Raw genomic sequence first — 26,557 nt, forward strand, 5'->3', positions numbered from 1 at the left:
CCCACTCCCTCATAAGGACCAGCTGGGGGGTGGTGGCTGGCTGCTGCAAGTGGTACGGGGGTCAGAGCTTCGTGGAGGGAAGAAAAACCTGGGGGGGGCAGGAGAGAAAAAGGAAGAAACCCAGACAAACAGGCAGTTGAACACACTGAGGAAGGACCCCCACGCGTGAGAACCCCCCCAGAAGGAACGCCGCCCCCTGGCCCCCAGGAAGGGAGCACAATGGAGGCTGCACACTCCAAGACCACAGAAGAATGTCTGGCTTATTTTGGCGTGAGCGAGACTACAGGCCTCACCCCGGACCAAGTGAAACGGCATCTGGAGAAATACGGCCCCAATGGTAAGTGTTCTTTGAAGGAGAGGCTGGTAGTGCCCTCTTGAACCCCTGCAGCACACACTCACTCTCACAGGCACTGGAGCCTCCCCATCCAGGGTATCTTAGGGAAGAGCTGGGCCCGGGGCCAATGACTACAGCGGGGCAGAGGATACTGAGAGAATAGGGTCCCTGAGACCCAGAGTTTGGGAGGTTTTATGGGATGACCTTGGTGAACCTCACATGCCCTATTGATGGCCTGATTCTCCTACCTTAGTTACAAACTCCTGGGCGTGGGGGCCATTAGACTGAACCCCAAGTGAATATGTCCTTTTCTTCTTTTTTCCTGGATAGAGCTCCCTGCTGAGGAAGGTAAGTTACTGGAATCCCTGAGCTGTTATAAGTGACCCCCTCTTCCCTCTGTGCTCCACTTCCTTCTCCCTGCCGTCTCCCTGCTGACTCCTGGGGCAGATGTCCCTCCCCAAAAGTGAGAGCCTGGCTGGGGGCAGAAATTTGCAGGTACTTGCTCCTTGAGGCATCCAGCCCTTGAACAACTGCCCACCACTTAGAGGAAGGAGCCTGTTTTTGGAGCCTTGGCAAGCTCTCTCAGCCCTTCTCTAAGTACCAAGCGGCCTGCCCATCGCCCCAGAACCTTGTTGTCCCAGGCTGGAAATCAGGGCACTTTCAGTCCCTGGACTCCAGCTTGCACCTGGAGTCCAGTCAGTTCCTCTGCTAGACCTTAACCCTGGGTGGGGGGCTCCTCCTCTTGCCTCTTCCCCCAGGGAAGTCCCTGTGGGAGTTGGTAGTAGAGCAGTTTGAAGACCTCCTGGTTCGGATCCTTCTCCTGGCTGCCTGCATTTCCTTTGTAAGTGTGGAAGGGCATCTGGGGGATGGCTGAGCATGCGGGTTGGGGGTCTGGAGAGTACTGGGGGTTGGGCTCCGAATCCTACGCTGCTGTGGCCCAAGCGCTCAGCATCCTATTCTACGGACCAGAACTGAAGGAGGTGGGGCTGATTTTCGTCATCTTCTGTCCTTCCCCACACCCCACAGGCAGGTTTTATTTTAAGCTTTAAGAGTGTTCTCAGCCAAAACACAGAAGCTAAGCCACCCCCGAAGCTTCAAGGGCTCCGACGGCTCAGGTTACCCCCTGAGCGTAGGGCTCCCCAGCTCAGAGACTGTTGCCACCCGGGGCACCACTACTCCCTGCATGCCCTGGGCCAATGCACCACCCCGCCAATCCCTGAGCATCCTAGTGCCCCTGCCCCGCCCTTCTGGCAATGATTGGTGGAAGCAGACTCCCTCCTAGAGGCGGGAAAAAGCTGCTGGTGTGAGGGTAACTCCAAATGCTGGAAGGCCCAGACTCCTCACCTGTCCCTGGCCTTGCCTCCTCACCCCTCATCAGGGCTGGAAGTCCTGAGGTCCCCCTCCTCCTCGGCATGGCCTGACCTTCCCTTTCCCTGCCCTCCCCAGGCTCCTCACAGCCTCAGGGCTGCCCCTCCCTCCTCCTCAAGGTCCTGGCACCTCTCCTGTCCTGGAGTCCCCTCAGCACCCACCTTCCCAGCAGTCCATCCTGCATTTGAGAGTTTCTTCCTTAACATCTTAGTCCTGCTTGAAGACAAGACCCTGGAGGCAAAAAAGCCTCTCTGTCCCCTGGTCTCCTTAAGTGGAGGGCCTGTGGGCCCCTGAGCACTAGTTGGCAGGGTCTCACTTCTCCCGTCTCAGATTTGCTCCTTGACATTTGCCTGTGGCTGTTGCCTTTGCCTGGCAGAGGCAACAGCTGGGGTGGGGTGTGTACAGGAGGCCCAGTAACACTATCCCCCCCTCTCCTGCTCCCTCATGAAATTGGAGCTTCCCTGGCTTGGGCTGTGGGGGAGGGGTATGGTGGGCCAGGCGCCTGCGAGGACCACAGGGTTTTTCCTACTAAGTTTTGGCTCCCATGGGATGGATATGGCTCTGGGGGTATTTGGCCTGGGTGTCCCCTGAGCTTCATTTACAAGCCAACAACTCAGTCAGGGAAACCTGAAAGCATTCCTACTTAATCCCTGAGTTGTGCATATCTGTGCCTGCCTGTTCCTGTTGAATATCAGCAGTGGCAGTGCTTGTGTGAGCATGCGCCTTTCGGTGTAGAACCTCACATCTGTAAGTGATGTAGTGCCCCTGTGATGCCTGCCCCATTTGCTCCTGCACATGTTCTCACCTTACTTTGCTTTCTCTTTTTACCTGTTGGAGGGGCTCTATTTCCAATTATTTTCCCTTTCCTTGCTTCCCAGGTGCTGGCCTGGTTTGAGGAAGGTGAAGAGACTGTTACTGCCTTTGTTGAACCCTTTGTCATCCTCTTGATCCTCATTGCCAACGCCATTGTGGGGGTTTGGCAGGTTAGCTTTGACCCCACCTCACTCCTTCACATCCTGACACTGAATAGGAAGCCATCCTTCCGTGCTCCCTCCCGCGGCCCGCCCCCCCTCACCCCACCGTCCTTCTCCATCACTTCCCTTGGCTTGCCTTGTTCTCTGGTCTTATTGCTCCATTTGGAAATGAGACAGAGTGCTGGAAAAAGGGGCAGACTGTTGTTCCCACTGTCACTTGCCGGCTGCGTAACCCTGGGCAAGTCTCTTCATCTCCCTGAACCTCAGTTTCCTCATCCGTAGAATGGGGCTAGTAATCCTGTCCCTCAGAGTCATGGTGAAACGTCACAAGATGATGAGTGAAGTGCTTGGCCCTGTGCCTGGCGTGTAGTGGGAGTTCAATAAATATTAGTTTGAACTTCGTCTTTCTCCTACCTTACCACACTCTACCGTTCCTGTCCCCTGCTTTCTGCTTTTCTTTTCTTCCTAAAACTCCCTATTTTCAGCCATAAGTGACAGTTTACTCAACATGAGCACATCGACCCTCATGTGGGGTTTGTCTCCTTCCCTGTGCCAGGAACCAGGACTGCATGACCTCCCTCTTCCTCTGTGATATCCCTGTTGTCCCCAGGACTCTGGCCCCTGCTCCACCATCTCTACACTCCACACGCACCCCCGCCCCCGCCACAACCTTTCTCCCTGTGATGATCCTCCTGCCCTCTACCCTGTACCCCAGGAACGTAATGCAGAGAATGCCATTGAGGCTCTGAAAGAATATGAACCCGAGATGGGGAAAGTCTACCGGGCTGACCGCAAGTCGGTGCAAAGGATCAAGGCTCGGGACATTGTCCCCGGGGACATTGTGGAAGTGGCTGGTGAGTGATGGGAATGAGTGGTCCAGAATGGGTTCAAGGCCAAGCAGATGTGTATGTTGAGGGTAGGGGTTGGTCAGTCTGATTCTGGTTTCCAGGAGGTAGCCAGAATGGTGGAGTCTTCGCTTCTCCTTCCCAGACTCCTCAGGAGGTCGCCCCAGGGCACTGTGGCCACAGTACCCCTCCCCGTCAGAGTCTCAGCAGGAACAGCCAGTCCTGTCCCTGAAGCTGCAGGCAGACCCCCTGCTCCCCCGCCTCTCACCCAATACTTGCAAGCAACAGGTGGAACCCAGTCCTTGCCAATGGTCCCATCTCCACCCCCCTCCTAAGGCCTGGCTTCCCTATCCTTCCACCCACCCCTGAGCTTGGTCAGCCTTAAATCTTGACCTCTCAGTGCCCTTGAGGCCTCTCAAAGGGGAAGGAGTGAGGGTAGAAGGGAGCGGGGAGGGCCAAAGGCTCAAGCCCCCGACCATGTAAGGGAAACTCAGGCCCCAGCAGAGAACACGGGACCTGGGAGGAGGAGAGCTCAAGGAGGGGCCCCGCCTCTCTGGTGAGGGACACTTAATGCCTGACCAGGGAGAGGTGGGGGCTGGGTGGCTAAGATTACTGGGATTCTGCCCCCTTCAGCGGTTTTTATATTTGCCCTTCGCAGGCCTCCCCAAATCTCCAGGCCACTGGCACAGGGGAATGTATCTTTCTCAGTGGGCTTCCTTCCACCAGACTCCTCCATTGCCACCATAGGAAACTTGGAGAGAGGGAGGGGGGACAGGCTGAAGACCCCAGTGCCCCATCACAGCGCTGTCCTGCTGTGGTGACAGTTTAGAGTCAGCGCCATGAATGTCTATAAATATCACTTCAACTTGGGTGACAGGGTGTCCCGCCCAACTCCATGGCCGACCTCCTCCCTCCTCCATCAGCTTCCTCTGGCACAGGAGGAGGAACCTTAGAAACAAGGGAAGGAAAGCAGTCAAACCCTGTCCCCACAACCATCCTTGGGACCAGGCAGGATTGGGCGGAGGTCCTGGGAGGCATTTAGCCTCCTTAAAGATCTCCAGTCTGGTGGGGCATCCACATTGCAGCTTACCCCCAAGGTGGCTCCCGTACTGACCCGTTCCTGGTGGGCCTCCCCCCCAACCTCTCAGCTGTCTGCTGTGTGTTGCCTCCCCTGCCCCCCGCTCCTTCCCTGCAGACCTCCTTTCTCGTCTGCCCATTTCCCCAGCGCACTCACCCAGTTTTCTGCCCTTCCTCAGATGCTCAGACTGGACGAAGGTTTCAGATGTGTGTCCTCACCATGTGGACCTGTGCCCTCTGCTTCAGCTGCTCCTCTCTCTCCTCCCGCATCTTCCCTTCTCACACTCCCCTCTCACTCACTCTGGCTTGCTTCTTGCTCTACCTTTTGTCTTCATTGACTTTGATTTTCTCAATTCCCATAGTTTCCCCTGTTTCTTCCCACCTTCCCTGGCTGTTCCACTTCATTCTCTTCCCCGACCCATGTCCCTCGGACTCACCCTGTTGTCTTTACTTGTTTTCTTGCCTTTCCCTCCTCATGTTTTCTCACTTGTTTCCCTCTCTGTTTTACGGTTTCCCATTCTCAGCTCTAGTTTCTCATTATACAACTGGGTTATTCCTTATTTTCCCTTCAGTCATTCAACATAAGTTTATTCAGCATACCAGGCAGCAGGCCACACCCTCCCTTCACAAGACTCATGGCCCAGTGGGGAGAAAAACTTTCAACACGGGGGACAATTAGAATGAGTGTTAAGAGGGAGACACTGGGGCCACAGGAGCACATACTGAGGGCCTGACACTAGCCCGGGGGTGGACGTCTAGCCCGGGGGACGTCCCAGACCTGAAGGATGAGGTAAGGTAGTTAGACAAAAATTGCATTTTTCTTAGGAAGGAAGAAAAATACTTTCTCAACTGATTTCACTCTTCTCTACTTTCTCCACAGTGGGGGACAAAGTCCCTGCAGATATCCGCATCCTCTCCATCAAATCCACCACCCTCCGGGTTGACCAGTCCATCCTGACAGGTCTGGTGGCCTGGGTGGGAGGGTGCATCCAGGGGGCATGGGATGAGGATTTGAAGAGTAAGAGCTGGGTGGACAGATAGGGATGGAATTCCAGGCGAAAAGAGAAGACCCAGCAATAGGGCCCCTCCTGGCTCCATCGTGGCACAAGGAGCAGAGCAGGACATTTGTGCCCATTCTTCAGATGGCCATCGACCTGTCCCTTCCACACAGACATACAGCAACACGCACCCAGAGGACTCCTGTCTCCTCAAAAGCCCTTGAGTAAGGGACCATAGATGATAGGCCACGGTGCACCTAAAACACAGCTGCTCCTGTGTCTCCACTGGGGGAGAGGGTGGTGAAGAGCCAGTAACCATTCCCCATGGTCCAGGGCGGCAAGGCTTGCCTGGCCCTGGGTGGTTGTCTGAGCCCCTGCCATTCTGGTGAGGAGGGTGAGATCCTACTGGTCGGGGCCTCTCCCTCCCAGGAATGTGCTCTTCAGTGGACAGTGCACTGTCACGTAGGTCAACTTATTTGATGTCAATAAAACCTTGTTCTGAAGTATACATACTATCATCCCCATTTCACAGAGAAGCAAACAGGTTGAATTATCCTAAGTCATGCAGCTTGTAACTGGTGAAGCCAAGGTGTGGGTCAAGGTCTTTTTACTCTAAGTTCAGTGAAGTTCCCATTTGCCTCCTGTGGCTTCTTCCGGAGTCCAGACTTCCTCTACGAACTTGGTCCTTACCAGGCCCTGTGCTGCCAAGCAGAGAGGGAGTTAGGGGCGGAAAGTATGGGAGAAGGACATGATGTCATCTGAAAACCCCCCTTGTCCCCCTCTCAGGCGAATCTGTATCTGTCATCAAGCACACAGATCCTGTTCCTGACCCTCGAGCTGTCAACCAGGATAAGAAGAACATGCTTTTCTCGGTGAGCCATTCAGGGCCAGCTGTCGTGCACTCAAGCCAGAGGCCCTGGTCTGGGAGATACATGGCAGTGTGAGAAGACATGAGTCCCGCAACTGAGGGGCTGTGGCCTGAGCGTTGCCTCTCAGCCGATTCCTTGCCTCTTCTTCACCGTCCCAGGGCACCAACATTGCAGCTGGCAAGGCCATAGGCATTGTGGCCACTACTGGTGTGAGCACTGAGATTGGGAAAATCCGTGACCAAATGGCCGCCACAGAACAGGAAAAGACCCCTCTGCAGCAGAAACTGGATGAGTTTGGGGAACAGCTCTCCAAGGTCATCTCTCTCATCTGTGTGGCTGTGTGGCTCATCAACATCGGCCACTTCAACGATCCCGTTCATGGAGGCTCCTGGTTCCGTGGCGCCATCTACTACTTCAAGATTGCTGTGGCCCTGGCTGTGGCTGCGATCCCAGAAGGTATGGCAGTCTCTCCCTCACCCCTCGCCTCTCCCTTGCCCCCCATTTGCTAACCTCATCTGCAAAGACACTTTTTCCAAATAAGGTAACAGTTATAGGTTCCAGGGATTGGGGCCTGGTATCTTTGGGGGATCATTCCTTTCCATCTCTATTATTGTTCCTTTATCCTGTCTTCTTCCTCCCACAGGCCTTCCTGCAGTCATCACCACCTGCCTGGCCTTGGGCACCCGCCGGATGGCAAAGAAAAACGCAATTGTGAGGAGCTTGCCCTCTGTTGAGACTCTCGGCTGCACCTCTGTCATCTGTTCTGACAAAACAGGCACCCTCACCACCAACCAGATGTCAGTGTGCAAGGTCAGCGAAGTGTGGGCAACTCCCATTCAGAAGACTGCCCTCGGGTGAAACGGACCTTCCAAAGATAGGGTTACCCCTTCATGACTGACCATTTCTCATTTTGACCTGGGAAAGAAGTGCTCAGAGGACAGAGAGCGTGCCATCCTGCAAGCTCTGAGAGGGATCAGAGAGGCCCTTCTGTCCAGCCAGATAGCTCTCTACAGCCCCTGTCTAAGTGCCAGATATTGCCGTGTGTTATCTCTAATCCTCCACAACAGCCCTGGTCAGGGAAAGGTCTTGTTTACCCCATTTTCTGGAAGAGGAAGCTGAGACTCTGGGAAACTCAGGGCACAGTTAATAGGAGCAGAACTGAGTTTCAAACCTGAGTCTGCCTGGCCCAGAGCTCCTGCCTGTGCACCAGACTGCCTTCCAGAATGGTCATGCGCAACGGGGGCCTGGGGGGCCCAGCACACTCATCTTGAAAAGCATTTCCTAAACCAGGGCACTTAATCTTTTCTGTGCCTCGGGCTCTTTGGCAGTCTGGACTCCTTCTCAGTATATGTTAAATGTATAAAATAAAAAACATAAGATTCTGTTTTAAAAATATACCAGATGACAGAGGAAACCAATGATTTAAACACAGTTATCAAAATATTTTAAAGGCAAATTTGTGATTTGGTAACACTTATGCTTCTTTATTAACACATTTAAGTAGCAAGTCTAGCAGAGGGTCTCAGAGCTACTGTAATGTTGAAGCTGTAATTCACTGCCTGCATTCATGATTGGAAGGAAATGCTAAATGTCAGAGAGAAAATAAAAGATGTCTTTTTTGTGCCATCAAAGTTCACAGACCCTCCCCGTCTTAGTGGGGTCAGGGTCGTCCGTGGACTGACTCCAAGCCAAGAAGCCCTGCCCTAAACAGAGTTCTTGGAATAGCACGTCCATGAAATATGAATTGTAGTTCTGGGAACTGAGGACTCTGTGGTCAGACCAGGATGAGAAAGGCTGTACCCTTGGCTCCTTGGGGAGACTCACTTGTCTCTTGGCATTTGAAAACCTCGAAGAAGGCTTACTATAAAGAGCGTTGATTTCACTTTGTTTAACCCAGAGTTTCCCAAACTGACTTCAGCACAGAACTGTTGTCCTGGAACACGTCATAACCCCATCCCTTCCACGCTTGCTCTGGTTCACAGTGGGCTGCTCCTGTCTGAGCACTGCATACTTGTCATCCTTCCAAAGCACAGGCTTTCAAGCCAGACCACAGGCTTGTGCAGCCTGGCTCCTGTCATGTTTCATAAAAATGAATTCATTGCCCACACTTGAAAGGCAAGAGATTCCATAGGAAAATAACCTGAATTTCTAGCTAGTAGTTACTGCAAAACTTACTGCAGAACTGGGAGATCTGGACACAAGTGGCTGGACCTATGTATGGGCCATGTGCTCACAGATGGACTGGTAGCTGCAGTCCCCAGCACACCTTATTGTGCCTGTCTTACCTATTGTTTTAAGGCCGCTAACTGAACATGGAGAATGCTTGCAAGGGAGTGGTGGAAGAGGGGAGGATGCAGGGAGAAAAAGGGGAGGCAAGTCGGGGGTGGTAGGAAGTTTGCGCAGGGGGCCGGGCAGAGGGACATTCGGAGTCTGGGCCTCCCCTCAGTGCAGACTGCCTTCAGGGGGTGGGGAGAGCTACATATCTGTGCACATGCCCTTCTCCCCACAGATGTTTATCATCGACAAAGTAGATGGGGACCTCTGCCTTCTGAACGAGTTCTCCATCACTGGTTCCACTTATGCTCCAGAAGGAGAGGTGTAAGTTCCCCAGAGTCTTCTCCTCAGCTCCTCATGCCCGCTCCACATACCCCGCCTTTCTCCCTGGGGCCCTCCCTCTGGTTTTGTCTTCCTTTCTCTGTCTTCTTCCTTCCCTGACCTCGTTCTCTCTCCCACCTGATCTCCAAGTTGGTTGCCATCTCCCTGACTGTGCCTCGCTGCTTTCCCCTTGCTTTCTCTATATCTCATCCCCTATTCCTCTCTACTTGTTTCTTTTCCTTCCTTCCTCCCCACCTCGCTACCAGCTTGAAGAATGATAAGCCAGTCCGGGCAGGGCAGTATGATGGGTTGGTGGAGCTGGCCACCATTTGTGCCCTCTGCAATGACTCCTCCTTGGACTTCAATGAGGTAACCTCTACACTCCTGAAGCAGCCCCTCCTTCCCCTTCCAACTGGCTCAGAGTCCAGGCGTCCTCAACAGGTCACAAGGAAGGGGTCATGGGAAGGGGGCCCTTGTACGGAGTCTTTTCCTGGGTGTAAGGGGAAGGGAGTGGCTTGCTCACTTCCCACTCTAGGTGGAAGATGGGTATGATTGGTGGGAGCAAGGGACCAGCAGCCCAGGGCACCTACTTCCTCTTCCTCCTCTGCCCTCTCAGGCCAAAGGTGTTTATGAGAAGGTAGGCGAGGCCACCGAGACTGCACTCACAACCCTAGTAGAGAAGATGAATGTATTCAACACTGACGTGAGAAGCCTCTCAAAGGTGGAGAGGGCCAATGCCTGCAACTCGGTGAGTCTGGCTGCTCCCTCCCAGGGGGTCCTTCTTCAACCCCATCGCAGAACCCAGGCAGGACCCAAGGAGCTTCAGGAAGGAGAGGCACCCCAGTCAGGTTGGATAGGGCCCTTGCTCTTCATGCTGGGACCCCAACCAGGACAGACAGGTGGCCTCCCCACAGGCTTTCTCGGCCAGGCTGACTTTGAAAAGGACCTGCTGCCCCTGGACCAATACTGTTCTTTCCACTGCCCAGCCGCAACATCCCTTGATGAATTTTAAAACACTTCCTCCTGTTCTGTCCCTAGTTGAAAAGGAATGGAGCTGGACACAGAAACCACAAGCGACCCATCCTGGGGCAACCCCAACTTCAGCTGTTACCCCTTTGTCTCTAGAAGCACACTTGTTTTTATCAGATCTCAAGACCTGGTCTCGGATTTGGGAAATGTGACTACTGCATCTTCTTTCACTTCCTCTTGCCAGATGAACACCCCCAATTCTGTTTCCCTCACTCTGAGTTCTTAAAATTACTATTTACTCAATGTCTACATTGAATTCCACTGGGGCGTTATGTTCCCCACATCACCCAATCCTATACATGTGCATGTGGGCAAGATGCTTATGTGTGTGTGTCGGTAGATATTTGATTATCTATTTTTATCATTTATAAATGATAATATTTACAAATGATATTTTTAATTTTTTAAAGATTTACAAGCCCTGGCTGGTATAGCTCAGTTGGTTGGTGTCATCCTGCAAACCGAAAGGTCGCCGGTTCAGTTCCCAGTCAGGGCACATGCGTGGGTTAGAGGCCTGGTCCCCAGTTGGTGCGTGTGCAGTAGGCAACTGATTGATGTTTCTCTCCCTCTTTTTCTCCCCCCTTTCCCATTCTATAAAAATAGATAAATATTTTTTAAAAATTTACAAGTGATAATATAAACATCAAGGTTATTGTTATTTTTATTCTCATTTTATTTTATGGAGAAATATCCATGATGCTTTTGGTGAAAAAGGCTCTCATTAATTTTTTTTTTAAAGATTTTATTTATTTTTAGAGAGAGGGGAAGGGAGGGAGAAAGAGGGACAGAAACATCGATGTGTCAATGTGTATGAGAGAGAAATCAATCAGTTGCCTCTCACACGCCCCCACACTGGGGATCTGACCTGCAACCCAGGAATGTGCCCTGACTGGGGATTAAACTGGCGACCTTGTGGTTTGCAGGCCAGTGCTCAATCCACTGAGCCACAGTAGCCAGGGCTCATTCATTTTTATGGAGCATTTATTATTTTATGCCAGACACTAGGTCTGCACTGTCCCAACTGCACATCTCTAGAAGCACACATGTGGTTGTTTAAATTTAAATTAATTAAATATAAGTAAAAACTCGATTCTGCAATTGCACCAGCCACATTTCCCATGCTCAGTAGCCACTGAGCACTACCACTAAATATTCTGTTGGACAGTGCCACACTACACATCTTGTTTTTGTTGTACTTTAAACCAGACACATTGTAACACAGTGGCTGCGCTAGCCTTGGAAATATCTCTAGTGGTGGTGGTAGGTGCCACACTGAGCTTGACTTGGCTTGGGGTCCACTTGACTTCCAGATCCTCTTGACTATGTTTAAAGGGGTCTGGGACCCTTCCCTTCTAGCATAGCATTATCGCTCTTTTACCACCAATCTCACGTCTGGCCTCTCCCTCCCTGTCTCCTGTGTACAGGTGATCCGCCAGCTAATGAAGAAGGAATTCACCCTGGAGTTTTCCCGAGACAGAAAGTCCATGTCTGTCTATTGCTCCCCAGCCAAATCCCGGGCTGCTGTAGGCAACAAGATGTTCATCAAGGTCAGAAATCAGAATGCGCCCCAGCCCCGTTTCTTCCCAATCCTGAGGCCTCCTCCTATCCCTGCCCGCTCACTGTACCCTGGAAGGGAGACAGTCCCCTCTGAATGCTGTTCTGGTCTCCTAGGGTGCCCCCGAGGGGGTCATTGACCGTTGTAACTATGTACGAGTTGGCACCACCCGGGTGCCGATGACTGGGCCGGTGAAGGAGAAGATCATGTCCGTGATCAAAGAGTGGGGCACTGGCCGGGACACTCTGCGCTGCCTGGCTCTGGCCACCCGGGACACACCCCCAAAGCGAGAGGATATGATTCTGGATGACTCTTCCAGATTCATGGACTACGAGGTGAGCCGGTGGAAGCCTCCCATTGTCCCAGAGTCATCTGTCTCACCTCCTCCGCTGCCCTTGTCATTTCCTACTTCGTCATGGGTCCTAGAATCACCAGACATGAGAGTTTGAAAGAACCTTAGTGCTACTTGGCATGTGCTCTGTGGACCTGCCTGTGATGAGGTGAGGTGCTTGAACGCACCAGAACAGAAATGAGCTATCACTAAACATACTGGGGTTCAGCTGACGTGTTTCCATAGTGAGATTTTCTTGATGCAAGAAGCAGCACATCGACCTGCGTTCTGGCACAAAGCTCCTTTTTCTGTAGTGGACCGGCTCTCCGGAGAGCACCAAAGTCCATTCCCTTCATTTTAGAGAGGGGACACCTGTGGCAAAACAGTTCACACAAATTTGCTCCAAGTTGTAGACCGAGTGAGTGGCCCTTCTGAAAGCAGAACCCTAACTTTGTGTTCAGTTCTTTCTGTGGAAGACACAGTCTGCCCCTTACAGTGCGCCTGGCACCGCCAAGCCTGCAGGTACATGTGTAAACAAGGAGCGTTTTCTGTCCTTGAGCTCACAAGGTCCTGCTGAGGTTTAAACACCAGGCCCAGAGCAAGCTCTTCCCCCAGGTCAGACCTTTCTCCCCAGCTCCCCAAGAGTTTCCTCCCTGAACCATTTTTTCAGTCCCTCCCTGATCCTGCTGCTCTCTGCTCTGTTCTCCCAGATGGACTTGACATTTGTTGGTGTGGTGGGCATGTTGGACCCTCCTCGAAAGGAGGTCACAGGCTCTATCCAGCTGTGCCGTGATGCCGGAATCCGAGTGATCATGATTACTGGGGACAACAAGGGCACAGCCATTGCCATCTGCCGACGAATTGGCATCTTTGGGGAGAATGAGGAGGTGACAGACCGAGCTTACACTGGCCGAGAGTTCGATGACCTGCCCCTGGCTGAGCAGAGGGAGGCCTGCCGTCGCGCCTGCTGCTTTGCCCGAGTGGAGCCTGCCCATAAGTCTAAGATTGTGGAGTATCTGCAGTCTTACGATGAAATCACAGCTATGGTGAGAAGACCAATGGGGCTGCCCAGGCTGGGGGCCCCCGTGGAGTCTTGCTTGGAGCAGTCTGCCTAGTGCCCACTAAGACAATTATCTTCAGGAGCTGGAGGCCCAGGGAGGGAGGAGCTGAGGGCCCCGGTCAGATGCACAAGGGGTGTGTAGGAGGGGCCCGGTCCCACCTTCACTCTCCCCTCAGACAGGCGATGGTGTCAATGACGCCCCTGCTCTGAAGAAGGCTGAGATCGGCATTGCCATGGGCTCCGGCACCGCTGTGGCCAAGACCGCGTCTGAGATGGTGCTGGCTGACGACAACTTCTCCACCATCGTGGCTGCTGTGGAGGAGGGCCGGGCCATCTACAACAACATGAAGCAGTTCATTCGCTACCTCATCTCCTCCAACGTGGGCGAGGTGGTCTGGTGAGCAGCTGGGGAGGGCACCAGGAGGAACCAGGCCCGGGTGGGGGATGACCGCAAGTCCGGGAGCAGGACGGACATGTGACCACCTCCTTCTGGCAGCATCTTCCTGACAGCCGCCTTGGGGCTGCCCGAGGCCCTGATCCCTGTGCAGTTGCTGTGGGTGAACTTGGTGACTGACGGGCTCCCAGCCACAGCCCTGGGCTTCAACCCGCCAGACCTGGATATCATGGACCGGCCCCCCCGGAGCCCCAAGGAGCCCCTTATCAGTGGCTGGCTCTTCTTCCGCTACATGGCAATTGGGGGTAAGTAGGATGAGACTCTACAATCCTTTCCAAGCCTCCAGAATGACGCCCTCTGGGACACGAGCCCCTTCAGTGCAGCTGGCCTGATTGCTTCTTTCCGTCAACCGGCTGTTCGTGTCCCAAAGGTCCTCTCGACACCTCCCAGCCCTAGCCGCCAACTCCCATCTTCTTTCTACCACAGGTTATGTGGGTGCAGCCACTGTGGGAGCAGCTGCCTGGTGGTTCTTGTATGCGGAGGACGGGCCCCATGTCAGCTACAGCCAGCTGGTAGGAGAGGACGGAAGAGGGAGGATGGAGGGGCGGGGAGGAAGGTGGCCTGGAGGCTTCGGTGGGACCCCAGTTCTCTCCCCGTCCGCCTGCAGACTCACTTCATGCAGTGCACTGAGGACAACCCCGACTTTGAGGGTGTGGAGTGTGAGATCTTTGAGGCCCCTGAGCCCATGACCATGGCCCTGTCTGTGCTGGTTACCATCGAGATGTGCAATGCTCTCAACAGGTAGGGCCTGCACGCCCTCCCCTGCCTCCTTGTCCTCCACCGCTCCTTCCTCTCTCCTCACCACTCTTTCTTCTCGTGTCCTCCACACTTGCCTCCGCCTGGCCGTCCATTTGCAGCCTTTCTGAGAACCAGTCCCTCGTGCGGATGCCGCCCTGGGTGAACATCTGGCTGCTGGGTTCCATCTGCCTCTCCATGTCCCTACATTTCCTCATTCTCTACGTTGACCCCCTGCCGGTGAGCCTTCTTCTGGCCAGGGCCACCTGTTCCCCACCACACACGGAGCCCCGGTAGGGGCCCCTGACCACTCTAACTACAAGCACTCACCAAGGGAAGAAGGTGGGGTCAGGCTGGGGTGGCACTGCGTCCTCTGGCCCCTGCCCGCCCCCTCCTCGAAGGTGGACTTGGCCTTCTCACCGCCTCTGATCACTCCCTCTCAGATGATCTTCAAGCTCCGGGCCCTGGACTGGAACCAGTGGCTCATGGTCCTTAAGATCTCATTGCCAGTCATCGGGCTCGACGAACTCCTGAAGTTTGTTGCCCGGAACTACCTGGAGGGTAAGAGGCTGCCCTCCCCTGAGCGCTGCCAGCCCCTGGGCCCTGAGTACAGCCCCGCCCCCTCTGCGCTGCGAAGGCGCATGCCCCCGCCCTTTTCCTTTTCAGGTGGGTGTGTTACTGGTCCACCAGGGAGGCGTACCCAGGTCCCTTTCCTCCCCTGCCCCCATCCTCTATCCGTGGGGCAGGACACCTTCTTCTCGGTGCCCCCACAACCTCCTCGGCCCTCTTGGCCCTACACACCCCCTCTCCAATAACGGCTGTCTCTCTGTCCTCTCTGGCCATAGGATAACTCGTTTCCCCCTCCTCCATCTCTTTGAACCGTGTCACAGGTATCTCCCTTCTTGCCCTCACTCCTAGCTGCTGTGCCCCCCACCCACCCGTCTCTCCCGGACGGTGGCATCCGAGGCCACTTGCGCTCGCACACCGCCACTGCCATGCTTCCAAGCGAGGGGTGCGCTGCTGCCCTTACTCTGCGGGTCGGCATTGCCCTGGCCTCTGGGCACCACTATGTCTGCTGGGCTGGGCTGCGCTGCGTTGCGCTGGCTGGGCGCTGCGCTGGCTGGGCGCTGCGCTGTCTGCCGCTGGGGCTGCAGTGGTTGGGGGTGGGGTCTGGGGACACAGGTGGGTAAGGGGGCTGCTGGGAGACCCTCCAGGTAAGTCTGCGGAGGGTGGGGGCAGCAAGCCTAAGAGGGACTGTTCCTCTCCTGCCCCCTGCTTCAGCCCCCCCTTTTCTCCTTCCAGATCCAGAAGATGAAAGAAGGAAGTAACCAGTCCTTTTGCCCCTTCTTCCCCACCCTGATAGTGACACATCTTCAGCCAGAGCTGTGGCACAGACCCCACATCCCCTCTCCCCCTTGACATTCTTGTTTATAAACACAGCGTGCCCTTCACTCTTCCCCCCCCACCCCAGCAGCCCTCCCTATTACCCTATGAAACCTCCTCTTCCCCAACAACGTGGGGCTTGCAGGGACAAGGCTACCGACTGAGCTGAGCTGCTTATTTATTGAAAATAAACGACAGAAAAGTCTGGTCTTGCCTCCATGCACATCTTGGGGCCTGGGTCAGGCCCTTGGGGACAAGCATCTTAGTGTCATGCAGTCCAGAAAGCAGCTGCCTGTCCAGGGCGCATGTATGGACAGAGGCTCCCAGTCACCACTCACAGCTTGGCTGTGCCTTAGGGAAGGGGACAGGGGATGGACTATTAGTCTGGTTGGGGGACAGGGGCACGAGGGTTGGGACCCAGGAGGCAGCATGGCAGCTAGAAAGTCACAGGGCTGAGCCTGCACCTTTGGGTACAGTGGGGAGTTGGGACCCTCACCCAGAGTCACACTCAGGAGCAGAAGACCCAGCCACTCCTGGGAGGAGGCCCCGGAGGGCCAGGACAGTGGTGGCCCCACCCCTGAAACCCCAGGCTCAGAGAGGGGGAAGACTCCACCCTGGGACCCCCCCCCAAAGCTTAGGCCTAATGGTTCTGCAGTGGAGAAGGCAGTCTCCCCGGAGTGGGTGGGTTTGGCCTCTCAGGAGTCCTTGATGTCCCTGATGTCCCTGAGGGGTGCCTCGTCCATGATGCTGCGCACTTGCTCCAGACTCTCTGCCTGGCGGATCTGTTCCAGGCGCACCTGGGGGTCCAGTGAGGAAAGCAAAGGGTCCTTGGTGCAGCACCCCCCAACCTGCCAGCCCCCAAGGGGCAAGGGCCCAGCAGCAGGGTACCCAGGGGCCCCGCCTCCCCCAACCCAGGGCGAAACCAGGTTCAAGGGGAAGAAATGGGTCCTAAGGGAACAGCCTGAGGAAGCACGGGGGAGGGGCAGGTGCAGATGACATGATGAGCGCACTGCACGTCCATGCGCCAGGCCCTGGGCTGGGGCCTTCGCATGACCAACAAAGATAGACACACGAGAGCAGTAGCTCAGAGGAGAGAACCATGCCAGCCCCAGAAGGGGAAAGAAGACTCCTAATTGGGGTACTGTCCTTGTATGACCCAGGACAAGTCACCTGGAGTCATGGCAGACTGGTGGAGAGGGGACATGCCATACCTGCAGGGCCTGAGACAGTCGTACAAAATCCCTCTGCACCTGTTCACTGGTCTCCAATTCGGCCTGCAGCCGCAGCACCTTTGCCCTCTGTTCCGAGAGGAGGTCTGAGAGCTGAGCCTGGGGGGACAGATGCAAGCTGGTGCCTTGGGCCAGATGGGAGGGTGTGTGGCCAACTGGAGGTAGAGCCCCTCTACCCACCCCTGAGCCCGGTGACTGCCTCAAGGCTTCCTGCTGCCGGGTCTGAGACAGACAGAAAGGGCAGGAGGGGCTGGTTAGGGTCTTCTCCACTCTGCCACCCCTTCCCCGTCATCCCATCTGGCCTGACTTCTGCCCCACCTTGCTCTGTTCCTGGTGGATTCGCTCCATCTCTGTCCTCAGGCTGCACAGGGAGGCTAGGAAGTCAGGCAGGGACAGCAAGTCAGGCAGGGACTGGACATCAAGCCCACGCCCTCCCTCCATCACCCACCTCAACCCCACCAGGCTCCAGCCCATACTTACCCTCTAACACCTCTGTGTGGAAAGGAAAGAAAGAGAGGTCAAGGCCCATTCTCGCACTGTCTCTTCTCTTCCCCTCCTGGCACCCAAGTGGCCCAGTGTGGGGAAGTCACCCTCCCTGAGAGCAGGGGTGGGGTGTCTCACGTCTTCTCCTCTCACCTGTCTCCTCCCGCTGCACCCTCAGCTGCCCCTCCAGGCTGGCCCTTGCCGCAGTCTCTTCCTCCAGCGCCTCCCGCAGCGTCACAATCTCAATCCGAAGGCGCTCTGCCTCATGCTCCCGGGCCTGCTGATGGGCCCTTGCCTCCTGCCCCACGCGGCGCACCAACTGCTGCAGCTCCTGGAAGGGAGGCAGGCAGGCAGTCCCCTGCTGGGTGTGGGGCAGGAGGGGCAAAGACAGCAGGGGCCACCGGCTACGTGGGGATTATGGAGAGGGGAAAGGGAGGGAGGAAACTGAAAAGGAGAGAGAAACCAAACACCCATCGCCCATCATGGGGTGAGTGGACAAATACATTGTTCCACCAGTGACTTCTACAGCGAGCAGCCCTGCCCTCAGGGGGCAGACCCTGAGGAAGGGTGCAAGAGATTACCTAGAGCAGAGACCCTTGAATGAAGCTCAGAAACACTAAGGTTAGCACTCCACTGTTTAGGCAGCCACATATTTGTAATAAAAATGGTACCAAAACAGAACACAGGAATGGTCAAATTCAGGAAGGTGGAAACAGAGCCAAGCTGTACAGGTACACATAAGGAGATTTAAGTTGTATTTTCAGGATGGGCAAGGTTTCCGGGTAACCTTCATATTTTTAATAAATTAATAATATGACCAAAGACCATGCATAGACCAATGAAGACAGCTTACTATGAACCAAAGATTTTAATGATTTCAACCTTGTGGCTCTCATGTCACTTAAACCAAATTACTGCTTTTACATCAAGCATTCTGTTAACTTATTTCCTCTTCATGCCAGTACTGGCAAGAGGATTTGGTTCCATTTTCAGGTGAGGAAACAGCCTTAGAAAAGTCAAGTGAGTGGGCCAAAGTGGTGATGCAGTTAAAACACAGCAGCCTGGATCTGTCCCCAGGTCCCATGGTCCCAGGCTAGTGCTCTTCTGGGTAAGAAGATGTGTCAGCAGGATGAACCCAGGCTCTCAGTGCCTGCACTCCCCTTACCGGGACTGAGCTGGGCAGGGATTCCTCCTGGCCCTCATCCTGCTCCAGGACCCGGGGGGATGAAGATGGTGGCTGCTCGGCCCGGAGCCCTTGGTTTTCTTCGGTCAGCCGCTTTACCTCATGGCTCAGGCACTTGTGGGAGGTGGCCAGCTCTGCCTGCGTGTGGAGAGTTAGTAAGGGCCAATGACGTGGGTAAGGTGTCTCCAGTCCCCCGTGAGGCCTAACCCTCAATCCTCCTCCAGACACTGCTGACAGCTGGAAAGCCCACACCCTCCTCCTCTGCTGAGAAAGGAAGACACACCCTTTATTATCTTTGTCTTTGTCTCCCACGTCCTTTATACACTCTTCTCAGTGACTTGGAGGTCACACCGCAGCAGCCATAGGCCATGTTGGGTGTTTTATTTGGTCCGTATGTTATTTTAAACCTTAAATTAGTTGCAAACTTAAAAAATTTGGAGACCACAAACATTCAGATTTCTGGCTCCTCTTGGCAAATCAGTAAACCTGGCAGCATTGCGGTCGAATTCCCACGTGGTGAAGTTGAGGAGCGGCTGTCCCCGCGCACCGTCTCTGTTTGCCATGCTACTCCTTCCTGCCTCACAGCTGGCCCAACTCAGCCATTTACAGTTCTTGTCTGGTCTTGGGAAATACCTGCTTTTGCAGTCCTTGCTTTTAATTTTCATGACTCTGTAAGCTAGGTCCCATTATCTCAATTTCAAGGCAGCAAGGCTGAAGCTCTCTGCTTGTGGGATCGGCTCAAGATCACAAAGCAGGTGTGCTGAGGGCTCTGTCTGAATGCACAGCCCCTGCTTTGGCCACAGTGCCAACCCTTTTACCCAGCTGGCACCAAATCCAGGTGCAGCCCACAAGAACAGGGGCCTCAACCTTCCATGCACCCTCCTCAACCAATTCCCATCACTCTCCTCTCCCTTTTGCCCCAGCTCCAAAGTCCTCACCATCTGCAGCTGAACCCGCTCCTGGGCCTGGCTCACAGTCCCCTGCAGGGTCTGCAGCAGCTGCTCTGAGTTCTGGACCTGGGCCAAGAGCACCTGCATCTGTGGGTGGAAGGGGGCAAGGGTGAGGTGAGGTCAGGGCCCAGGAGGAGGCATGCAGCCAGAGGTCCTCCTGGGGCTGGAGTAGAGGCTGGACCCACCTGCTTGGCACAGTCCTCATTGCTTCGTCTCAGGCCCTCTTGCAGCTCATCCCGCTCACGGCTGATGCTTTCCAGGTCCTTTTGCAGCTGCCGCCCCTGCCATAGACCTTGGCCTCAGTCTCAACCTTCGCCTCAGGCCTCCCTCCTCACCAGGCCTCTTATGCCTTGCCCTCCTCCCCGCCTTTTTTTTTTTTTTTTTTTTTTTTGGCATCTCAGTGGGTGGCGCCATCATCCTCACAGTTGCTCAAGCCAGAAGCCCAGGAATTGATGCTGATTCTCCTCTTTCCTCCACTCCCCCTGTTTACCCCACCAGCAGGCCCTGCCAGTCTGCCTACAAAGTAGATTCCAAAACCACTTCTCTTCATCTCTGCTGCCATCTCCTGGTCCCAGTCACACCTTCTTCTGAACTATGTCAAGTATCTCACAACTGGCCACCCTGCTTCTCCCGTTGCCCTCTCCCTGCACTACAGCCCATTCCTACAGAGAGGCCCAAGTGGTCTGTTGAAAGCCTAGAGCAAAGCAGGCCTCTCCCTGGTTTAAACCCCTTAGAGGCTTCCCACTATTCCTTGTCTGAAATGCAAACTCCATGGAACTGAGGCTGGCTTCTTGGGGACCCTGCCTTCCTTTCTGATCTCATCTCTCTTCTCCCTCTTGGTGGCCTTCCTGTTCCTCAGACACATCATGGTCTGCCCATCCTCAGGGCCTTTGAACTTGCAGTTCCTCTGCCCCCAGTCTTCAAAGAGTACCTCTTTTTCACCACGCAGGTTAGTCTTGAGCACTGCCATGATCCTATGTTTGTTCTGGGCCTGTCACCCTGTGACACTGACTTCCTCATGTGCCCATGTGCATGTGTGGGTCTGTCTCCCTCTCTAGGAGGAAGTGCCAAGAGGGAGAGAGTTTTCTCTTCACTGTGGAATCCCCAGCTCTAGGTCAGCCTGGGCATAGTAGGCGCTCAGTAAGTGCTGGTGCAGGGAGAGATGGATGCATGCATGCAGTCAGGTACCCCACCCACTCCGCTCACCTCCATTTGCAGCTGCTCCCACTGGGTGTCTGGAACAAGCTGGTAACCAGGAGGGGGCAGGTAGATGCCCTCAGGGACCAGGGTGCCCGTGGACACCAGAGAGGCTGTCTCTTCCTGCTCGGGGCTCAGGCCCTGGCGGCTACGGGGCAGTGAAGTGCTGCTGCCAGTCCCGCCGCCAAGGGAGAAGGAGGAGATGGAGGCGCTGTCATCACAGTTGTGGGCGAAGGCCTCGGCCGCTGCACCCCCATCTCCGCTCAGCTCCTCGAGAGGCTCCAGCGGGGGAGACAGGTCCCGGGACAGAGGCAGCAACTCCGTGGAGCCATGCAGGGGAGGGGAATGCCGGGGACGTCTCTAGGGAAGGGGGTCAGGGAAGAGGCTGGGGGGCCAGGGTCCTGCAACGCCCCTCCTTTTCTCAGTGCCACCTGGCCTCCCCCTTACCTGGATCTCTTGAATCAGCTCCTCCGCCCTCAGCAGTTTCGCCTTCAGCTCCTCTATCTCCTGCTCCATGGGCAGCACAATCTCTCGCAGCTTCTCCGAGTCCTCATGGGCCTGAAGAAGGGGGTGTTGGGTAGCAACCTTCCCTCTCCCGACTTCAGGACCCCTCAGGTGTGTTCAGAGCTTCCTTTCCAAGCACTTGTAATCCTCCCAAGAAGGTTCTGTCCACTCTCATTTTAGAGATAATAAAGGCTCTGGGAGGTCCATGACCTGGCCCAGGTCACGTGGTACGTAAAGGGGTAAGAGCCAGACTATCTTCCTGTTGTCCACCGGCTCGCCATACTTTTCTTCCCCGATATCCTTTTTTTTTCTTTTATCATAGAACTTAACATTTTTAGTTGGACATATAGCCTAAATTCTAGAATACCATCTACATCTCTCAGCTTCTCTGTAACTAGGCATGGCCACGTGACTAAGTCACAGCTGAGATGGAAGCTGGTGTGCCATGTGCAACTTCCAGGACAACTCCTTAAAGGAAGAGGGTGTGCTTTTCTGTACTCCTCCTCCTTCCTGTTGGCCAGGAAGTGGACAGGGCTGGCACTCAAGCAGTCGTATTGGACCCTGAGGCAGTAAGCTCCCTGTGTTTTACCTATGGCAAAACAGCAACGCAAAAGGAGTTTGAAGTGCCTAATGACTTTTAAAACATTTTTATAAGAATTTATTTGAGCCAAACTGAAGACATATCCCAGGGAGCAAGATCTCAAACGCTCTGGAGAAGAGCAGTTTTGCAGCTTCCCTAATGACTTGATTAGCTGCCATTTCAGTCCTGGAAATGTCTACCTCTGGACTTTAAGAAAAATAAAATTCTATCTTATTTAAGCTATTGTTGACTTGGGTTTTCAAACCTCATCCTAACTCAAGTCCTCCCACATTCCCAGTCACCACCGTATTGCTGGCTATTTTTTGGTCTCTTCAAGTTTGGGATCCTGCTGAACACGCACAGCCAACGACCTCTGAACAGCTCCCCTTGGCTGTTACGCAGGCTCCTCCATCCTAGTACAGCCACATCTGAACCAAGTCATGATGCCATTTCTCCTCCCACCAGTGCTAGGTCAGTAAGAATGGCCCTGCTATCCACCCAGCTGTCCAAGGCAAAAACCTGCCAGTTATACATCCTCTTTCAATTCATGCCATGTCTACTTCTAAAATCATTAACAACCTGTGTCAAACGAGTTCAGTCTAACCCTCCCAATCTCTTTTGTGAACCATTGCAAAAGGAGGGTAAGCCTGTGTGGCCCAAACAAAACACTCGGGATCCCATCTGAAGCCCTGGAATCCATGTTCTGTAGACACCCAGGCCAGGGACAGACAATGGCTGAGTGCAGGAGTTGGGCCAGGACTGGAACTGCCCGACTCAAGGCCCGCAGCCCCTTCTGCTGTCCCAGGTGGCTTTGCATTAGTAGAGCCCTCCTTCATCCTCCTGGGGAGTGGCTTCCTGGAAGAACACTCTGAATGCAAGCAGCAGCCTCTGCTGGGTGTGGGCTAGACACCTTCCTTTCCCGGGCTCCTGTTTTGACCTTTGTCTTTCAAACCAGCTGATGGACTCCATCTCCATGAGCATAAAATGAGCTGAGCACCTGCCACACAGGGCTGCTGTGATGATCAAGTGAGGTAACGATGTGGACTTGCTTTGAAAGATGAAGGGTTTGGTAATATCTGCATCCTTCTATTGTTCGTAACAACAGTGATAAAGGAGGTGATTGTCCTGGCTGGTGTGGCTCAGTGGACTGAATGCCAGTCTGTGAACCTAAAAGTTGCCGGTTCGATTCCCAGTCAGGACACATGCCCGGGTTGCAGGCCAGGCCCCCAGCTGGGGGCGTGTGAGAGGCAACCAACAATGTATCTCTCGTACATAGGTGTTTCTCTCCCTCTCTTTCTCCCTCCCTTCCCCTTTCTCTAAAAATAAATAAATACAATCTTAAAAAAATAAAAAATAAAGGAGGTGATACACTATCTTCAGAAAACTTTAGAACCAGGTTGCTTAGATTTTTAAGTCCCAAATCTCTGTTTCATGTGCAAAACCTGGGGAGAATTACTGAACTTCTCTAAGTCTCACCTGATCTGTTAAATGGATCTAATGGACCTTGTTTTCAGGAGAAAGACTGGGAAGTCTGAATCTAATAGGCAGTTAGTGAAGTACCCAGTGCATGAAAGGCATCCTTAAGTGATAGCTCCCTTTCCTCTATATGACTGTTCTTAATTTTGAAGGTAAATGGACCTAACGAAGCCACTAGTAAGTGGCAAGCCAGGACCTTGCTAAGTACAGAGCTAGAATGTGCTACACCTAGAACGATGATTGGGTGCCCTGTTCCCAATGTTCTGGGAGTGGCACACCAATAATCCCTCTGCCCATGGTCATCTGAGGCTGCCTCAAAATCTCCCTAAATCCCAAGGGGTTGGGGGTGGGGTTGGAGAAAGGCTATCACAACCCCAACCTTTTCCATCTGCTTCTCCAAGGAGTCCAGGGGGTGGGCCCGGGAGAGCAGCTGCTTCAGGCGGCCCAGCTCCCGCTCCTTCTCCTCACAGTCCTGCTGCTGCTGCTGCCGTTCCTGCTTCAGAGAAGTGATCTGGGCTTCATAGCTGCTGATGGAGTCTGGCAGGGCAGGAAGGGTGGAGGAGAAGGAAGATCAGTGCGCTGGCCCTACCTGTGGGTGAATAGGGTGCTCTCCAACACTGGCACACTCTGAGTGGCAATTTACCACAGATGAAGACAGTGGACTTTGTGGAGAGATGGCCCTGGTCAATCAGTCAGCCTCTCTCTCTCAGTGTCTTCAGCTGCAAAATGGGGACACTATGACTACCTTACTGGGTTGTTACAGGATCAAAGGACATGACACCTGGAAGGTGTTCAGCCCTCTTCCTGAAGGTATGGTATCTATCCCATATATATATCAATAACAATATACACATATATATCAATTGATATATGTTAATATACATCAATATACACCAATACCAATCAACATCTAATAATAGTAATAAATATTTTTTTATTTGCATGGTTATTTTAATGTGTACTAATATTAGAAGTAAAGGTTCTGTCAAATCTGAACAGTTCAGCTAACAGCCAGATAGCAAAACTTTATCAGGAAAACAAATGAGAAAATGAGAAAAGAGTTTCAGCCATTGTTGAACAAAGCTGGAATGATCCATAATACACAACTGGTCTGTTTATATTTTTCATCATTGTTGTGTACAATTTACCCCTCAGAAGAAAGCCTAACAAATTTTAAGTGCCGCAGGTTTTAAGGATTCTGCAGGGAAAAAAACAATGTCGTTTAGAACTTACAAAAGCTTGTGTATCTAGACTACTGTACTTTTTATTGCATGATATAAACTAAGGCATTGCTTATGTAAGTTTGTAATATGTCCTGTTAAAAAAATAAAATAAAATAAAGGTTCTTCTGCCAGACTGCCTGGATTCAAACCTGCTGTTTTCTAGCTGTATAACCCTGAGCAAGCTATATAACTTCCCTGGGCCTCAGAGCTTCCTCTGAAATGGAGATAGATAACAGTTTGAGATTGTTATGATCGTTATATAATAGAGATTGTTTGAATACTCATACAGCATTTAGCTCAGTGCCTGGCATATAGTATATGTTAGCCATTATTATTACGGTTGTCATGATGATGATTTAGGACAATTTCTCTAATAAGGTCAGGAAATTTCCTTTAAAATAAATGTAAGTAAGTATTTAAAAAGTGGCCCTATTTAAAGAACAAATATCAAGTAGATAACAAGGTAAGTCATAGGAGGAGACAACCATGTCCCGCAGGTCGTATGTGGAAGGGAGGGGTTATGTCAGAGGAAAGGGTATTGGGTGAAATACAGCCCCAGAAGTCTGGAGGGAGGAGCAGCTGTTTGAAAGGGAAATGGCATGGTGGGATGGAAATTTTAGAAAGTTTACTTTGGAAGCCAATGTTAAGGCCCAACTATGGAAGGAGACCTGTGAGAACACTGGGGTAACAATACAGGGGAGTTGTCCAAAGCTTCACTACAGCAGTGGCAGAGGAAGCAGAGGGGTGGGACAGGACTGGGAGCTATTTCAGAGACTTTGGCTTTCAACTAGAGGAGAAGGGAAAAGGAGGAAAAGAAACTAGGGGATCTGGGACAAGGGATGGTGCTGCATCCCAAGTACATACAGAGGATATAAGGGAGGGAAGGAAGTCAGTGCCTGCGTGAGTGTTGGGGTGGCGTGTGGGGTGCAGATGTAGGGGTGCTTGGGGAAGGAAGGAAACCAGAGGGTAAGACTCACAGAGACCAAGCCTAGGGCTGAGTCTGAGTCCCAGAGGCTCAAATGAGGGTGCTTCAGGGAACTGAGAAGTTGCTCATCTTTAGGGTTGATCAGTCATCAGTGAGGGACAAGAAATGACAGGGGGCAAAGAAACAGGTAGAAGCTCAGATTTAAACTTAGCTGGAACTGACAGCTTCTGCTAGCACAGGCCTACCCCTGTGCAAATCAGAAAAAGGCGTCCCTGCCCCCAATAAAAGAAAAGGGTGTCCCTTCCTTTGGCGTAGGCCAGGCCTGGGTTTGGGAGCCCTGCTAACTTACCCCGCAGCTTATCTGTCCCCTTGACCCTTTTCTGGTCATGCACGCCCCTCTATGGGGTTGATGGGGAGTCTGGGAAGAGACCCTGCCTCACCTTTTAGGATGGCCTGCAGGGAAGCCACCTCCTCTTGGCATTGCCGCTGCACTGCAGCCACAGCCTCCGCCTTCGTGCTCTCGCTCACCTCGGCCACAGCCTTCATGGTCTCCATTTCTGCCAGAGCACCTGCCAGCTCAGCCCGAAGTCGGCAGAGCTCCTCTGACTCGGCCTCAGCCTTTGCCCCCTTCTGGGGCTGAGGATCAAGCGCTGTGGGAGACAAGGATGAGCCTCTCTTCCCATCACTCCAGCATCCCCAGTAACCCAGGCCTCAAACCTCGAAAGGTCCGGCAACCTAGTTGTACTGCAGCCGCGGTCCCCGCCCCTTCCCCAGACCTGGCTGGCTCACCTGGCCGGCTCACCTGGCCCGCCTCCTTCTCACCTAGCTCTGCCACGTGTTGCCTACAGCCCCGCCTCTCCCCCCCACGGTTCACCCAATCCCCTTTCCTCTGACAAGACCCCCTCCTTTTCAAAGGCCCCGCCCCAGTCCGCCTGGCCACGCCCCCCACTCACTAGGCTCCACCACTCACCTGGCCCTTCCCCTCGAATCGCCAAGCCACACCCCTCGCCGGTGGCTCCAGACCCCGCCCCTATCTCCAGTTTCCCTTTACAACCCCCCCATCCTCCGGCTGCTGAGGTCGGCCCCGCCTCCGCCTTTGCCGCTCCTCGCGTGCACGGACGCACCCTCACTTACCAGTCCCCGGCCGCCGTCGCAGGCCATCCTCGCCCGCGGCCGCCGGCGCAGCTGCCGCCATCGCCT

At 53.7% G+C, this 26,557-nt stretch overlaps 2 protein-coding genes across 3 annotated transcripts; one reads left to right on the top strand and one right to left on the bottom strand.

The window, feature by feature from the left end:
* ATP2A1 (ATPase sarcoplasmic/endoplasmic reticulum Ca2+ transporting 1) lies at window positions 1-15,812 on the top strand. 2 transcript variants are annotated; one of them, XM_054582771.1, is made up of 23 exons: window positions 1-337; window positions 665-682; window positions 1,093-1,175; window positions 2,581-2,685; window positions 3,392-3,530; window positions 5,479-5,559; window positions 6,383-6,468; window positions 6,624-6,921; window positions 7,109-7,275; window positions 8,975-9,063; window positions 9,327-9,429; window positions 9,677-9,808; window positions 11,514-11,636; window positions 11,761-11,979; window positions 12,686-13,021; window positions 13,212-13,432; window positions 13,532-13,734; window positions 13,916-14,001; window positions 14,097-14,230; window positions 14,347-14,464; window positions 14,668-14,785; window positions 15,070-15,114; window positions 15,527-15,812. In XM_054582771.1, exons 1-22 carry the CDS (start codon window positions 220-222, stop codon window positions 15,072-15,074), a joined length of 2,982 nt encoding a protein of 993 aa, XP_054438746.1. In that variant the 5' UTR covers window positions 1-219; the 3' UTR covers window positions 15,075-15,114; window positions 15,527-15,812. The 2 variants fall into 2 exon arrangements, with proteins under 2 accessions (XP_054438746.1, XP_054438745.1); XM_054582770.1 differs by lacking the exon at window positions 15,070-15,114.
* On the bottom strand, window positions 15,799-26,557 carry RABEP2 (rabaptin, RAB GTPase binding effector protein 2). Its single transcript, XM_054582772.1, has 13 exons — window positions 26,492-26,557; window positions 25,798-26,007; window positions 23,589-23,746; window positions 21,097-21,207; window positions 20,659-21,009; window positions 19,638-19,733; window positions 19,441-19,539; window positions 18,485-18,640; window positions 17,473-17,650; window positions 17,317-17,328; window positions 17,155-17,210; window positions 16,819-16,935; window positions 15,799-16,404 (listed from the first exon to the last, which is right to left on the bottom strand). The coding sequence occupies exons 1-13, from the start codon at window positions 26,550-26,552 to the stop codon at window positions 16,303-16,305; spliced, it is 1,707 nt and encodes a 568-aa protein (XP_054438747.1). The 5' UTR covers window positions 26,553-26,557; the 3' UTR covers window positions 15,799-16,302.

This window comes from Pteronotus mesoamericanus, unplaced genomic scaffold (genome assembly GCF_021234165.1).
Source record: "Pteronotus mesoamericanus isolate MK-2021 breed Mesoamerican mustached bat unplaced genomic scaffold, CSHL_Meso_final contig_72, whole genome shotgun sequence".
Lineage (NCBI taxonomy): Eukaryota > Metazoa > Chordata > Mammalia > Chiroptera > Mormoopidae > Pteronotus > Pteronotus mesoamericanus.